We start from the raw sequence: 17,071 nt of genomic DNA on the forward strand, positions 1-17,071 counted from the left end.
TAGAAGACCTGTTGATTGTAGAAAGCGCTACATTGAAGTCATCAAGTATGTGCATTATTATCTAAGTATGTCTTAACTTTGGTTATTAATTGATTGATATACTTGGCAGCTCCTGCACTCGGGGCATATATATTGATGATTGTTAAGTCCTCTTGTTGGATAGATCCTTTAAGTATGATACAGTGTCCCTTTTCATCTCTCACTACAGTCTTCGGGATAAACTTTAATTTATCTGATGTAAGGATGGCTACCCCTGCTTTCTTTTGAGGACCATTTGAATGGTAATGGTTCTCCAACCTTTTATTTTCAAGCTGTAGGTGTCCTTAGGTCTAAAATGAGTCTCTTGTAGACAGCAAATAGATGGGTCTTGCTTTTTTATCCAGTCTGAAACCCTGCGCCTTTTGATGGGGTCATTAAGCCCATTCACGTTCAGAGTTACTATTGAAAGATATGAATTTAGTGTCATGATACCTATTCAGTCCCTGTTTTTGTGGATTGTTCCCTTGGACTTCCTCTTTCTATTACAGAGTCCCCCTTAATATTTCTTGGAGAACTGATTTGGTGGTCACATATTCTTTCAGTTTCTGCCTATCTTGGAAGCTCTTTATCTGTCCTCCTATTCTGAATGAGAGTCTTGCTAGATAAAGTATTCTTGGCTGCATGTTCTTCTCATTTAGGACCCTGAATATATCCTGCCAGCCCTTTCTGGCCTGCCAGGTCTCTGGAGAGGTCTGCTGTTAATCTAATATTTCTCCCCATAAAAGTTAGAGATTTCTTGTCTCTTCCTGCTTTAAGGATCTTCTCTTTATCTTTGGAATTTGCAAGCTTCACTATTAAATGTTGAGGTGTTGAACGGTTTTTATTGATTTTAGGGGGGGATCTCTCTATTTCCTAGATCTGAATGCCTGTTTTCCTTCCCAGATTCGGAAAGTTTTCAGCTATGATTTGTTCAAATACATACTCTGGACCTCTGTCCCTTTCGGCGCCCTCGTGAACCCCAATTAAACGTAGATTTTTCTTCCTCAGGCTGTCATTTATTTCCCTTAATCTATCCTCATGATCTTTTAATTGTTTTTCTTTTTCCTCAGTTTCCCTCTTTGCCATCAACTTGTCTTCTATGTCACTCACTTGTTCTTCTACCTCATTAATCCTCGTCGTTAGGACGTCTAGTTTGGATTGCATCTCATTTAATTGATTTTTAATTTTTGCCTGATTAGATCTAAATTCTGCAGACATGAAGTCTCTTGAGTCCTTTATGCTTTTTTCTAGAGCCACCAGTAACTTTATAATTGTGCTTCTGAATTGGCTTTCTGGGATCCCTGGGTGGCACAGCGGTTTGGCGCCTGCCTTTGGCCCAGGGCACGATCCTGGAGACCCGGGATCGAATCCCACGTCAGACTCCCTGCATGGAGCCTGCTTCTCCCTCTGCCTGTGTCTCTGCCTCTCTCTCTCTCAGTCTGTGACTATGATGAATAAATAAATAAAATCTTTAAAGAAAAATGTTTGAATTGGCTTTCTGACATTGAATTGTAATCCAAATTTTGTAACTCTGTGGGAGAGAGGACTGTTTCTGATTCTTTCTTTTGAGGTGAGTTTTTCCTTCTAGTTATTTTGCTCAGTGCAGAGTGGCCAAAAACAAGTTGTATTGGGAAAAGGAGAAAAAGAGAGAAGAGAAAGAAAAGAAAAAGATTTAAAAAAAAGGAAAGAAAAAGAGAAGAAAGGGAAAAAAGGGGGGGAAGCAAACAGAAAACAAAAAACAAGGGGGAGTATCCTCTGATTCTATTTACTGTAAATCCCTCGACTTCCCCTGGAACTTTCCAGTGCTGCTTGGTCAATAGTTTGTTTTTCCCCTGTCTGTGTAGCTGGTCTTCTGGGGGAGGAGCCTGCTGTGCTGATTCTCAGGTGTGAACACTTGGGGGAGCTGCTGAGCCCCCTGCATGGTACAAGGCTCAGTGAAAGTTGTTTAACCTGTTTATCCTGTGAGGCCACTATGAAGCTCAGTGGGGGTTGTTTATCCTGTGAGGCCCCAGGAGGAACAACAGTGGTGGTTAGCTCTCCAGCCCTGGAGTCAGCTCCCGCAGTAGCTACCGGAGCTCTCAATCCGCAGGGGCTTGGATGCTCCCGGGGTTGGGCGGATCTTGGGCTGTATCCCTGGCGCCCTGGGCTCCCGGCCTACGCTGTTGGAATTGTGCTCTCTCCCGCGCAGCCCCCTCTGAGCAGAGCCTCTGCCCAAGCCACCTCCAAGCTGCTCCCGGGGTCCAGCTGGGTGCACACTGCAGCCCTTTAGGGAGCCCCACCGTGAGGTGTGGCGTGTCCTCCCCGGAGCCTGAGGGCATCCCCGCCCCTCCTGAGATCCTGCTCCAACTCCCTGCGAGTGACTCTCTGTCCGGGAAGATTGGTGAAGCTCCTGCTTCTCTGGGGACAGGGCTTTCCTGTCCTTGGGGCACTTGCCGATTGGCCTTAGCCCAACTCCTCACGGGGCCCCTCGCCCTTGGATGCCTTTTGTCCCCCACAACCCCCGTCTTCCTACCTTGATAGAAGCGCTAACTCTTCTCACTGTAGCATTCCAGCTCTTCTCTCTTTAAATCTCAAGCCGTAGGTTTTCAGGATGATTTGAAAGTTATCTAGGTAATTTGGTGGGGACAGGTGACTTGGGGACCCTACTCTTCCGCCATCTTCCTACTCTTCCTATTTAGTGTTTTAATAGCCAAAATTCTTGAGAAGATGTTCACATGTGTAGTATTTGCCTGAAAGTACAATTAGCATAGTAGATTGAAGCATTTAAAAATTACAACAAAAAGTAATCTCTATATGTGAAATTTTAAACTGCTGGCTAATGCATTCTGTATAACTTTTTGAAGGATCTGCCTTCTGCGTAATTTTGAACAGCACAGCACCCATAGACATTTATTTCCATAGCATCTTCCAAAAACGTATCTTCCACTTAAATTAGCAGTAGAGGAAAGTATTGTTCTGTGGCCTAGCACTTTTCTAATAGCTTCAGTGGCAAAGAACAATAAAGGTTATTTGTTTTATTTCTTCAGACTTTCTATAGTTGAGATATTTCAACCTAAGCTTAGGGCTTGTTCAATCCAACAAGTATTTCTTGGATCAATTATGCTAAATGTTATATGTATCTTTTTTTTTTTTTAACCCATGGGTTACTTACAAGTATGTTGCTTAATTCCCAAATATTTTAGAAATATTTTGTTTTTATTTGAATTCCAGCTAGTTAACATGCAGTGTAATATTACTTTCAGGTGTACACTTTAGTAATTCCACAGTTCCATACAATACCTGTTGCTCATCACAAGTGCATTCCTTAGTCTCCATTATGAATTTAACCCATCCCCCTAACAACTTCCCCTCTGGTAACCATCAGTTTGTGCTCTGTAGTTAAGAGTCTGTTTCTTGGTTTACCTTTCTTTTTTCCCCTATGCTGGTTTATTTTGTTTCTTAAATTCCACATAAGAGTGAATTTTCTTGATGTTTTACTGTTACCAGTTTCTACCTTAATTTTCTTGTGGTCAGATAACATACTTTATCATTTCAATCCAGACTTGTTTTATGGCCCTTTTATCTTGGTGAATGTTTCATTATAAGTCCTTGCTTTGCACTGTGCCATCTTAATTGAATCTCATGCATATCAGAACCACGTAAAGATTTTGATATGCACAAGTTTCATTTAACAGAGTACCATGCAAAAAGCAAGGACTGCCTCTATACTTGAATGTGAACTCTGCATTTGTTGTTCTGTGAATGTCAGGTCAATCCAGTTATAGTATCTATTGGAATCATAAGTTTACAAGGCTGAAACTCTTTTATATTGTAGTAGTTCTTGGCTATGAATACATTTGGGCCTACTGCTATATTAAAGATTGAGCAAAAAAAAAAAAAGATTGAGCAAATTCACTACTTTGTGAATTATGAAGAGAAATAACTAAGTCATCATAGGATATTAAATTCCATTTAGAGTATTTTAAGTATATAATGAATAGACACAGTCTTGTACTTAATGCCTAGGCTAATAGAATAGACAGGATCTTTAGATATTCCTTATAGAAAACCTAAGACATGTATTTTTAATTAAAAAAACCCAACCAGTTAAAAAATTATGAGTGAAATTGAATGAGACATATAATATGGATAAGATAGTGAGTATATGAAGTATTGAGTATATGAAGTATTATTGGCAGAATTAAACTTAGAGTATAGGCTTTCTATATAATAGGTCACAAATTCTTCCAGCATCTCCACTGGCATTTTGAGGGATGTTAGCATTAAATAAATTTTGCCTCTTGGCTAGATTTAATTAATTCAAGTTAATTAAAGTGTCACAAACTATGGGAATTTGTGTGAGACTTCATTTCTCTTCCTGGCTATGCCACAAACTAATCTTAGGCAGATTACTTGATTTCACCATACCTCAGCTTCCTCCTTTGTAAAATGATTTCTATCTCATGAATAGCTCAGACTATTAAGACAGCTTTATATTTTCTTCGGAGTACTTGTATTGAACATAAGGAGCAATAGTAATTACATTCTTTTCACTTATATAGTCATTGATACTTTTCATAATATCTTCCTGTTCTTTATTGTGTTATTTGTATAGAGACTAAAAACTTTTTTAGGGGACGCCTGGGTGGCTCAGTGGTTGAGCATCTGCCTTCGGCTCAGGGTATGATCCTGGAGTGCCAGAATCGAGTCCCACATCAGGCTCCCTGCATCCAGCCTGCTTCTCCCTCTGCCTGTGTCTCTGCCTCTCTCTCTCTCTCTCTCTCTCTCTCTCTCTCTGTGTCTCTCATGAGTAAACAAATAAAATCTTAAAAAAAAAAAAAACTTTTTTAGTAATACATCAAAGGGGATAAACCACCTACAGAAGAGGGCTGAGGGCCACCTTACCACAGGATAAAATTAAAATGGGGCTGGAGATTACAAGAGAACTTACTAGTTATATCTGCCTAGGTGTTTCCCAATCAAAAAAATTTAATTAGCTAGCATATGGATAGTAGGTCACATGGTGATGCAGACAGGTTAAAATAATACACACACATACATATATATGCATACATAGGTACACATGTGTATATTTACATTTTTATATGCCATAAGAAAAATAATCTATCCCAAAATTTTGAAATGATTTAAGAATAAGTTTTCTTAATCAGTCTTAAAAACCATGAATTTACGGGTGGCATTATCTAATGGATTTTTTAAGGAAAATAGGAAGTCTAGGAGCCCAACATTATCTTCTGAGATTGACAACAGTGACAATTACCATGCTCTTTCTGCTGTGTCTTTTGGTGAAGCTGGCAAAGGCACTTTCTGGGACTAAAGGAATTCTTGATGTAATGTGACATTTCTTTCATTTTTGTTTTTTGAATTTTTTGATTGTTGTATTTAAGTTAGCATATGTCTGTTTAAGCACCTATCTAACCCTGTGCTAAAACAACAGGAAGAAAATACTTGTATTATTACAAAGAATAATCGTTGCAATCATAATGCTGTCATCATTAGTTTTGTGCTAGTACAAACATATAAGACATGGATAAAATTAGTGGCCTTTTTACAACTTTCCACTGAAGTTACATGGCCAGCAAATGACAGAATTATTAATGAAATCTGCTTCTTATTTGCCACTGTGACACATATTCTAATCTAGAATAATTCCTCACCCTACTTTCCAGAAAGGAAAAAGTAGAAAATAATTGTCACTTATTTGTTGAATAAATACAGATTGAACATTTACGATGTCAGAACTGTTTCAGACATTGAATGTTTAGTGGAGAGCTAAGTAATATGGTCTCTGCTCTCATGGAGTCATAGGTTAGAAGCTACAACTGAAATGCACTAATAATAATGCTTTCCGTGCTGACACATTTGCATAGAGCAGTGATTTTCAACCCGACTTCATAACCAAATCACCTACTCAACTTTGTAAAAATACAGATGTCTGGCTTTGACTATAGAGATTCAAATTCAGTATGTTTGGGTTAAAGCCTATACATGGGTATAGGCTTTTTTGTTAAAAAAGGAAAAAAAAAAAAGCTCCACAGTGATTTTGATGCATAGCCAATGTTGAGAAATCCTAGTATATCAACTTGTAGTTCTTAAAACATGTAGTCTCATTTCACCTCTGGGTAACAACCATTTCTCTAGTAAGTAGAGTAGGTATTACTAGACTGTAACACAAGTTTTATAAATTGAGAAACTAAAGGCTACAAGATCATGAATAACTAAGTAAGATGAGGAACCAGGTCCTCAGACTCCCCAGAGAGAAGTTTCCCTTCTTTTTTTTTTTTTTTTTAAATAAAGCAATTACAGAAAAGTAAATTTGGTTTATGTGTGTATTAAGGGTGAAGAAAAAGATGAATTACTACACTCGTTCCAAATTGTGACCGATTCTCTCTTCTGGCTCTTAGGAGGCCATGTTCAACTCATCCAAAATGGTAAGAAAAAAGATTTTTAAGGTAACTGATAATAGGGGCAGCTGGGTGGCTCAGTTGGTTAAGCGTCTGCCTTCGGCTCAGGTCATGATCCTGGGGTCCTGGGATCAAAACCTGTGTTGGGCTCCCCACTCAGCAAGTTGCCTACTTCTCCCAGGCCCTCTACTTCTCTCCCTGCTTGTGATCATGCGTGCTCTCTCTCTCACACAAATAAATAAATAAAATATTTTTTAAAAAAGATAACTGATAATAATTGTAAAGTACTTGCTAAGTTGATTTTTGTCTTTAAAAATAAATACATCATTAACTATACAGATAACCACAGTTAAATGAAACTACCCTGAAATAACTCGACACACAAAAATAAAAGCCCATTTGGACATTCCAGCTTTAAATAGCTAATGTTGACAATGGGACTATTAAGGAGAACATTGCTTAAATATAATTTTCTTCTTAGTTTTATCTATTTAGCAAATCAAAGTTAAAGATTAATGATAATTTTAACAATTTAGGGGAAAAAGTTTTCTAAGTTCCAAAGATTATGCCTGTGTTTTAGATTTACTGTGAGAAAAATCCTTATTATATACAGAGTAGATATGATTTAATTCACAGCCTAACTGTTCATGTAAGAGTAAGCTTTTATGTATTGACATTTTTACTGAATTTATTTATTTATTTATTTATTTTTTAAAATTTATTTATTTATCCATGTGCAACACAAAGACAGAGACACAGGCAGAGGGAGAAGCAGGCTCCATGCAGGGAGCCCGATGTGGGACTCGATCCCGTGTCTCCAGGATCACGCCCCAGGCTGCAGGCGGCACCAAACCGCTGCACCACCGGGGCTGCCCTTTTACTGAATTTAAAAGTTATTTTATAGGGTATTTCTACATTATATTGAGAAATATAAATATGTGTTAGTTTTACATAATGTTTTACATTATGGTTTTCCCAGTCTTAAGACTGGGAAAGTAATCTATATTGATAATTGTGGCAACATTTGTGTCTTCTTGAAAGAGTCAGTCTAAGATAAATATAATTATATAAGAACATTGACTTCTTTTAGAAAGTAATAATTGAATTTTTAATTTTAATTTAATTTTTTTCTCAGAAATATGAATGCACATAAAGAATCAAACATTTCTATAAGGATTATTAAAAACACAATCCCTGACCCCTGTACCTCACTTCATTTCCCATTTTCCAAAGGCAACGACTTTCAATTATTATAACTAATTGGTAATTATATCCATTTGAAGCTAAGTAGATGCAGAAACCAGGTCCTTTGATTCCCCAAAGAATAATCCCTCTCTCTTTTCTCTCTCTCTCTTTTAATACTTAGACACTTCCTTTTCTTTTAAAACATTACCTATTAGTTTCCCAATATTAAACAAATATTATTACCAAGTTCCCAATTTAAACAACTTTTACCAAAAATATATTTAGTTTTACTATAGTGGAATGCAAAAGACCTAGTAAAAAGAGAGACAACAGGAGCGAGGGTACCTGAATAATTTTTAAAAAAATAATAACTATAATAAAAGTGACAGTATTCCTCAGGTCAATCTGTAGATTTAAAATATCAATAATGGGACTCCTGGGTGGCTCAATTGGTTAAGCGTCTGCCTTTGGCTCAGATCATGATCCCAGGATTCAGGTATCAAGCCCACATCTGGCTGTCTGCTTCTCCCTCTCACTCTGCAAGCTGCTCCCTCTGCTTCTGTGCATGCATGCTCTCTCTCTCTCAAATAGATAAAATCTTTTTTAAAAATATCAATGTTTTAAAACTAAATGCTGTAAAATTCGTATACAAAAATAAATGGTTACAAAATTGGGGTCTCCAATAAACCTTTCTCTAAAAGGAATTAGCTTTTTGAAGAAATGGCTATGTCTGGGATACAAAATATGCAAGGTAAACCTGAAATATTTTGAATAGTAGATAGAAAGGATGCAGTCAAAGTTTATTTGGCATTCTGTGAAAAGCACTCGGGAGCCGAGTAAAGAGGTTTCTAATAAGGATAATAACTACTGAGGATTAAAACACATCAGATATAGTGAGACTATTAAAAATTACCATTTTAGGGAGCCAATTCATTTTGAAAACTGGTCAATGAAGAATCCAGTATTTATCTTGCCTTTTCTTATGTATTGATGAGGAGAAATTCATTTTTATAGAAGAATTCCAACTTACAGGTGAAAAAGGTAGGATAGAATATCACCATTGTCCAACTATTAATGAAAGAACAAATTTAGGAATTAATCATCCGGGATCCCTGGGTGGCGCAGCGGTTAGCACCTGCCTTTGGCCCAGGGGCGCGATCCTGGAGACCTGGGATCAAATCCCACGTCGGGCTCCCAGTGCATGGAGCCTGCTTCTCCCTCTGCCTATCTCTCTCTCTCTCTCTCTCTCTCTCTCTCTCTCTGTGTGTGTGTGACTATCATAAATAAATAAAAATTTTTAAAAAAAGGAATTAATCATCCATCACTGTCAAAATTTCACAAGTACTACTTAATGGCTCATCATAACCTCACATATGAAATGTAGATGTCAAAAATTCAAACTTGAATCATTTTGGCCCCCAGCTCCAATTATCAATTTATAGAAGGTCAAAGAAACATTATATTACCACCCAGGAATGCAATTAGCAAAACTAGATAGTGGGAGGCTCATAGGACAATTGACAGTTTTGTCAACAAATAAATTGTAAGGAAAAAAAAAAGTAGAGGAGTCGTCCACGGATTAAAAAAATTGAGGGGGATCCCTGGATGGCTCAGTGGTTTAGTGCCTGCCTTCAGCCCAGGGCGTGGTCTGTAGTCCCAGGATCGAGTTCCACATCAGGCTCCCTGCATGGAGCCTGCCTCTCTCTCTGCCTTTGTCTCTACCTCTCTCTCTCTGTGTCTCTCATGAATATATAAATGAAATCTTTAAAAAATTTTAAAAAATAATAAATAAATAAAAGAAATTTGAAAGATAACCAATTACAATGTATAATATATGCAATGTGTGGATCTTATTTGGAGCTTGATTTAAACAGACTTAAAGGGCAGCCCCAGGGGCCCAGCCGTTTAGCGCCACCTTTGGCCCCGGGTGTGATCCTGGAGATCCAGGATCAAGCCCCGCTTCGGGCTCCCTACATGGAACCTGCTTCTTCTCCCTCTACCTGTGTCTCTGCCTCTCTCTCTCTCTCTCTCTCTCTCTCTGTCATGAGTAGATAAATAAAATCTTTAAAAATAATAATAAATAAAAATAAACAGACTTAAACACAAACACAAAACAATTGGAAATTGGAGCATTGGTGGAATATTTGATAAAATTAAGGAATTATGATTATATAGTTTAGACAATAGTTATGTTTTATTTATTAATAATTCAAATCTTTTGGGAGTATGTATTGAAATACTTGTGGATAAAATAATTTGATATCTTAGATTTGCTTCAAAATAAAATGGGAGGCTAGAAGTAGATGGGCCAGGTGAAATAAGATTGGCCATAAGTTGATCATTGTTAAGGTTGAATGCCTAGTACATGCAGAGTCATGATATAATTCTCTCTGGTAGGTTTGAAGTTTTCATTATAAAAAATTTAAATAAATGGGCAAAAGTATCAGTTTTTATTTCTGGGACTGTATAGTTATTTGACACTCAGTGAAACAACTACACTTATAAAAAACAGTAGGGACTCCAAAAATAAATTGTTTAACAATACAAACATTGTAGAAATAAAATGGAATGACTGTTTAATAAATTATTTTAGTATAACTTTTTCCAATATAGAAAAAGATCGTATACATGAGTTCAGTGAATTCAGTTAAAAGGAGTTAATAAAACATCTATAAGTAGACAAAAATGAAATCATACACTTATCCAAAAGAATTTTTTTATTATTGGAGTAAAGAAATAAGAAGCCATAGAAATATTTAATAGTAGTGGAATTGACTTTTCTTGCAGTTGTTAAATGTTTAAAAAGTGATGTTTAGTAAAATATTGAAGTATTGGACTCCATAAGTAGAACAATAATTAATATGTGAAAGAAATCAAATATGTTCTCTCAGGAGAGGAAAAGAGTAAAGTTGTTTCATGGAAGCTACAATAGTACTCACAGGTGTGCCTTGCCTGCACACTTGATCCCACTTTAATTAAAATTCTGATCAGTTAATGGAGACGGAACAAGAAACTGACATTTAGTGGAAACCTACCCTCTTTAGGACATTCTGCAGTAGTCTGAGAGAGCTATTCTAGCTTTATAGATGAAGATGTAAGTGTTCTGAGAGGTTAAGTAACTTGCATAAACATCTAATGTCAGATCTTCATAATTGGCTGCCCAGGGCCTAAAAATTATAAACAAATAAAAAACAAATGTTTTTTTGCAAGTAATAATTTCATTATTATTTAAGATAAAATATTAGAAGACATGGTACAGTATGTAAAATAATCCAGTGTTTTAAGGTTGTAAGCCACTGTTTGCAGTCATATATATCATTTTCATTCCTTCATATCGTCTCTTCTTTAAGAGAAATTTCATTTTATTCACTGAAATTTATAGCTAGAAAGAGATTCAAATTTAGGATATGTTTTATTTTGTTTCTAATTTAATGAGAGATAACAGAGTCGTAGCTTAGTATTTGTGGATGTTTTCTATTTACATTTTTCATAAAATGGAATGACTTTTTTATGGTAACTTAAAAACCACTCATCTTAAAATCTTTATTGTAAAGTATACAAAAGCAGGAGTGTTAGTAGAAATGGTAATACTTGGATTTGGTTTTGAAAGGACAAATGAATCCCAACTGTATCATAGAATCCTTAAATATATTTTTCTCTTCTTTTAGTACTACAAAGTGATCATTTCTTGCACTTACTGCAAACTGACAATGTTCAAATAGGATCTACAGTCATGACTATGCTACAGAACATACTACAGATCAACAGGTGATTTGATTTTACAAAGTATTTATCAGAGTATTTACAATTTTTAACTTTTGGTCCAGAAGCATTACCAGTTTTATTCTAGTTTTGCCAAAATTATCAATTACATATGACTTGTAAGTGATACTTCAAGAGCTCTGTATTATCATTATCATTCAGAAAAAAAGAATATAAAATACCATCAAAGACTGGAAGTATATTGTTGAATTGGTATCTCAGAGCTTAAGAAGATTTTAGACCATTCTCAGGCTTAGAGGAGAAATATGGTGATACCTGAAGAAAAGTATTGAAATCACAATAAAAAATGCCTACTCATATTTTATTTAGCAAACTGCAAGCTTACTATTATGCCAGGTACTTCAGAATGGCATAAAAGAACTAACTAACAGGCAATTTTTCCAGGTTAAAATGGAAAAGAGGGTATACATGTTGTAATAATTGACTCTTCCAGTTCCATATGGATTTATTAAGCATCTACTGTGTGCGAACTATGTGTCTGTCATTGAGTTCCCAAAGTTGATTAAGATATAAAACTTGCCTTTAAGTAGCTTATGGTAAAGTGTAAAAGATCAACCCATGAACATAATTATATGTAACATATCAAGTTGCATTTGTAAAAGTGTGCACAAGTATTAGAGGAGCTCCTATCCTACACTGAAGGATGATGCTTCCTGAAGAAGGTAACATCTGAGGTGAAACTTTAAGGATGAAAAATTAGCAAGAGAGGAAGAAGAGAAAGCAGTATTTCTAGACAGAGCTAACAATGTAAGCAAATGCACAGAAATAAGGAAAAATGTGCTGAGGATAAAAAGTGGGTACAAGTCATTGTTGCTAGCATTTAAAGTATGGCATGTGAAGGTGGCTGCCAAGTTCTGTAGACTTAAGTCATGAAGAGCTCATATGCTGTGTTGAGGAAATTAAATCTTATCTGTAGGTAGTGGGAACACAGAAGGATTTTTAAAGTGAATAAAAATAAGTATATTTCACTTGTATTACTCAGTTCACTATGTGGAGGAAGAATTTAAGGGGGAACAAAAGTCTAGACAAAGAAGACAATTAGAGGAAGCAACTACAGTAATCCAAGTGAAGTAATAAAATTTTGGCCTTGAGCACTGGTACCAAATAGATTTTAAAACAAATGGATCTTAAAAACTAATGAATTAAAATTATCAAGATTTCACTTCCACTTGTGTTTGAGATGGAATAATAGAAATGAATTTACCCTTCCACCTTAGAAAACAATAAGCAGCCAGTTTTTAGGAAATTAAGTTAATGAAAGAAAGTGAGTCATAGGGAGAAGGAATGAATAAGGTGAGCTTAACAATTTTTCTCACTCGTAACATTGAAAGGATTCCAGACGGTGGCTCAGGGAGGAGTATCCTAGCCAGGCTGAGTTGAAGAGGTAGAGATGAGAGTCTGGGGAGAACAAAACAGCTAGAGTTCACAAGACAAACCATCAAAGAAAGAGCTACATGCTAAGAGAGAGAGCCCCAGAGGTCAGAAAATCTCTTTCAGTTATTTGATAGAGTACTGATTGGCACATGGATATAAGGAAACTACTCAATGTTAGAGAAAATAATAATCCAAAAACAGTGGAAAGGAACAGTACCAGAAGTTCACACAGAGCCAAGAATATTGCCAGACTCCCAACAGCTGAAGTGGAAAACCACATGAATAGTGGAACGTTGGATAGAGTACCCAGGAAGGTTTCATCTCAGTACTGGGGTATAATTAGCACTAGATTGAGTGCTATTTTGGACCATCCAAACAAAATAAAAGCAGAACCCAAAAGGAGCAAATTATTTCCAAGTAACTGCTCTGGTTTCTAAAACTGGCTTTGTCTTAAAAATCTTTATGAATAGGTATACAAAGGCGGAAGTTTAGCAGAAGTGGTTATGTTTTGTTTGGGCTTTAAAAGGATGAGAAAATCCCACTTGTGCCATCTTTGTTTTGATCCCTTTTTTTCTTCTTCCTTTAGTAATGTAAAGTGATGATTTCTTACAGTTATCACAAACTAAAAATGTTTAGATAGGAGTCTAAGCATCCAGAGTCACTACAATCGCAGTGATGCTCTAGAACATACCACAGATTAATAGGTGGCTTGGTTTTGTAAAAAGTTACTGATATTTTAGTTTTGGTCAGAACCATTACCAATCTGATACCAATTTTATGAAATCTTTGGTTGCATGTGATTTGTATATGGAATTTGAAAATTTCTAACCAGAAGAAAACTCAGAAATATTTTTAGGAATATACAAAATCCTAGCATCCAACAAGATGAAATTCATGCAAGTATCAGGCATGTAAATATGCAGGAAAACAGGACCAATTATGAGAAGAATCTGTTGACCCAGACTGACATATATGTTAGAATTAATAGGACATTAGGATAGTTACTATGACTGTATTCCGTATTTTCAAAAAGTTGAATAGAGACCTATATAAGACCCAGAGTGAACTTCTAGATAAGAAAACTACAAACTAGATATGAAAAATACACTGGATAGGATTGACAGCAAATTAACATAGGAGATTAGCGAACTTGAAGACATAGCCATAGAAACAATCCAAAATTAAACAAAAGAGGGGATCCCTGTGGGGGGGTGGGGTTGTCAGCAGTTTAGCACCTGCCTTCTGCCTAGGGCATGATCCTGGAGTCCCGGGATCAAGTCCCAAGATCGAGTTCCCCATCAGGCTCCCTGCATGGAGCCTGCTTCTCCCTCTGCCTATGTCTCTGCCTCTCTCTCTAGTCTCTCATGAGTAAATAAAACTTTTTAAAAAATGAAACAAAAGGAACCAAAAAAGAAAAACACATCAGTGAATTAGAGATCTGTAGGACTATTTTAAACAACTTTATATAGGCATAATTAGAGCACCTGCAGGAGGTATTGGAGTCAGAAGAAAATATTTGGAGAAATAGCGTCTAAAATTTTTCCAGATTTGATGAAAACTATGATCTTGCACATTCCAAAAGCTCATCAAACCCCAAGGACAGTAAAATATGACACCAAATACGTAGAAATCAAAGCAGTAAAGCAAGAGAAAATCTTAAAAGGAGGCAGAGGGGGAAAAAATACATTATATACAGAGGTATGAAGATAAAAATGATGGCAACTTTCTTGTCAAAAACAATGCAAAGAGAAAGAGTTGAACAGTATCTTTAAAATACTGAAAGAAAGCAACATCAAACCTAGAGTTTTATACCCAGTGGAAATATATTTCAAAAACAAAGGCAAATACTTTTTCAGAAATCACCAGGAGACTCAGTACAAGAAATGTTGAAGGAAGTCCTTCAATCAGAAGGAAAGTAGATCTGCACAAACTATTGAAGAATATCAGAAATGATAATCATACAGCTAACTATAAAAGATATTTTTCTTATGGTAATGTAATCACATTTGCTTATACAAAAATAATGTATTTAGGAGTTTATACGTATATGTTAGTAAATTATAACAATAACATAAAGGCTATGAGGAAAGAAATGGAAGCATAATGTTATAAGCTCTTACACTATAAATAGGTTTCCTGGTTATCTGAAAGTTTGCTTTGTGCCTCTGCTTTTACAAAACACCTACATTAGTACCTGTTTTTGCTAACCAAAAGAAATTCAAAGCAGAATGAATTACCTTCAATAGAAGGTAGAAGATTCTACCTTCAAGAAGATTGAATTATCTTCAATAAGATGGTAATTGCTTTTTTCACTTTATGCAGTTTTGACTTCTAAAAGGTTTCATAAGAACACTCTAGGAAAACCTGTACATGAAATAGTATATCACTTGAAGGTAGACTCTGTTGAAGATAATATGCTGTGAACCCTAATGAAACCAATAAAATAACAAGACAAGCAGTTATAGCTAATAAGCCAAGAAAGACAGTAAAAACAAATCATAAAGTAATATTTATCCCAAAGTAAGGCAGTAAAAGAAAAAAAAAAAAGGAGAAAGTGAATAAAGGACAATGGAACAGGTAGTCACCAAGAAACAGATTTAAACCTATCTATATTAGATATAAATGGTTGGAAAACCCCCCAGTTAAAAGGAAGAGAGTGAGAGTTTGAGTAAAAAATAGGAACTAACCATATGCATTCTTCTAGAAATTCACCTTAAATATAAAAACACGTAAATAAGTTAAAAGTAAAAGGATGAAAAAAGATAAACCATGCTAAACCTAGTCAAAAATAAGCTGGAGTCTCTGTATTAATGTCAGAAAAGGTAAATTTCAGAGCAAAGTATTAACACCAGTGGCAGCTATTTCATAATAATAAAGAATCAGTTCATCAAGAAAACATTTATTGAGGATGCCTGGGTGGTTCAGTTATTGAGCATCTTCCTTTGGCTCAGGTTGTGATCCCAGAGTCTTGGATCGAGTCCAGCATCAGACTGACCATAGGGAGCCTGCTTCTCCCCCTGCCTATGTCTGCCTCTCTCTCTGTATATCTCTCATGAATAAATAAATAAAATCTTAAAAAAAAAAACATATTTGTTGATCTAACAACAGAGCTTCAAGATACAAAGAAAAAATTGATAGACTTGCAAGGAGAAATAGACAAATATGCAATTGAAGTGAAATATGTTAATACCCTTCTCTTGATAATTGATGGAATAAGTACACAAAAAATTATGACTGTAGAAGATTTGAACAATATCAACCTACTTGACCTGACTGACATTTTTAGAACACTCTACCAAACAGCTGGGATGCACATTATTTTCAAATGCAAATGGAACATTTACAAAGATAGGCCATTTCTGGGGCCATAAAATAAGAAAATAAATGTATTATTTATAAATTAATGTAATGTAAAAGGATTTAAGTCATAAAAGATATGTTCTCTAACCTCAATGGAATTAAATTAAAAATACCAAGAAGACCTCTGAAAAATCCCCAAATATGTGGAAGGTAATACATATCTAAATAACCCAAAGGACAGAGAAGAAATAAAAAATTAAGTTAGAATTTGTTTTTACATTGATAGAAATGAAAACAGCATATGCAAATTTCTGGGATGAATCTAAATTAAAGCAATACTTAATAGGAAAACTTTTTAAAGATTTTTATTTATTTATTAGAGAGTGAGCACAAATAGGCCAGAGGGAGAAACAGACTCAGGTGAGCAGGGAGCCCAACACGTGGTTCAATCCTAGGACCCTGGAATCACAACCTGAGCTGAAGGCAGACACTTAACTAACTGAGCTACATAAGTGACCCTTAATAAGAATTTTTATCACTAAATATCAACACAGATTTCCCCCACTATTTGAAAGTAAAGCATTCCTGTAAAACCTTTCCTAAGCCAAAATGACATAAAGCAAAGAAACAGCATTAATTTATATGGAGAAAAGTTTTGAGCTTTTTAAGACCCAAAAAATAGCCTCCCAGGCTGATACCTTAAGACACATCTTCCTAAAGGATGCACAGAATAAATTGAGATAAAGCACAGATACAGGCAGTTAAAAGTGATGGCAGCTTGATGCTGAGATACTGAGTGCAGTTCCCAGGGAAGGAGTTCGGTGGTACCACTCTGGCTTCTTGGGATGCACACTGCCTCTATAACAAATGCTGAATGCTATTTTTACTTTTTTCACCTTTTTTGTAAAAGCAACAATCTTCTGATTTTAGTTAGCAAAAAAGCTGAGTTCTAATGTAAGTATTTCATAGAAAGCAAGTGTTGTAATGCAAACTTATGAAAAGCAGGG

At 35.7% G+C, this 17,071-nt stretch overlaps 1 protein-coding gene across 5 annotated transcripts in view; it reads left to right on the forward strand.

Annotated features, from left to right (window-relative positions):
- IQCB1 (IQ motif containing B1) overlaps positions 1 to 17,071 on the forward strand; it is a 67,563-nt gene that overhangs the window by 10,185 nt on the left and 40,307 nt on the right. For 4 of the 5 annotated variants that reach the window (XM_041721853.1, XM_041721765.1, XM_041722036.1 and 1 more), the window contains exons 6-7: positions 6,356 to 6,449; positions 11,276 to 11,375. In XM_041721853.1, coding sequence (XP_041577787.1) covers positions 6,356 to 6,449; positions 11,276 to 11,375 — 194 coding nt within the window. The remainder of the gene's footprint in view (positions 1 to 6,355; positions 6,450 to 11,275; positions 11,376 to 17,071) is intronic. The other variant, XM_041722122.1, reaches the window with a different exon arrangement.

Source organism: Vulpes lagopus, chromosome 1 (assembly GCF_018345385.1).
Source record: "Vulpes lagopus strain Blue_001 chromosome 1, ASM1834538v1, whole genome shotgun sequence".
NCBI lineage: Eukaryota > Metazoa > Chordata > Mammalia > Carnivora > Canidae > Vulpes > Vulpes lagopus.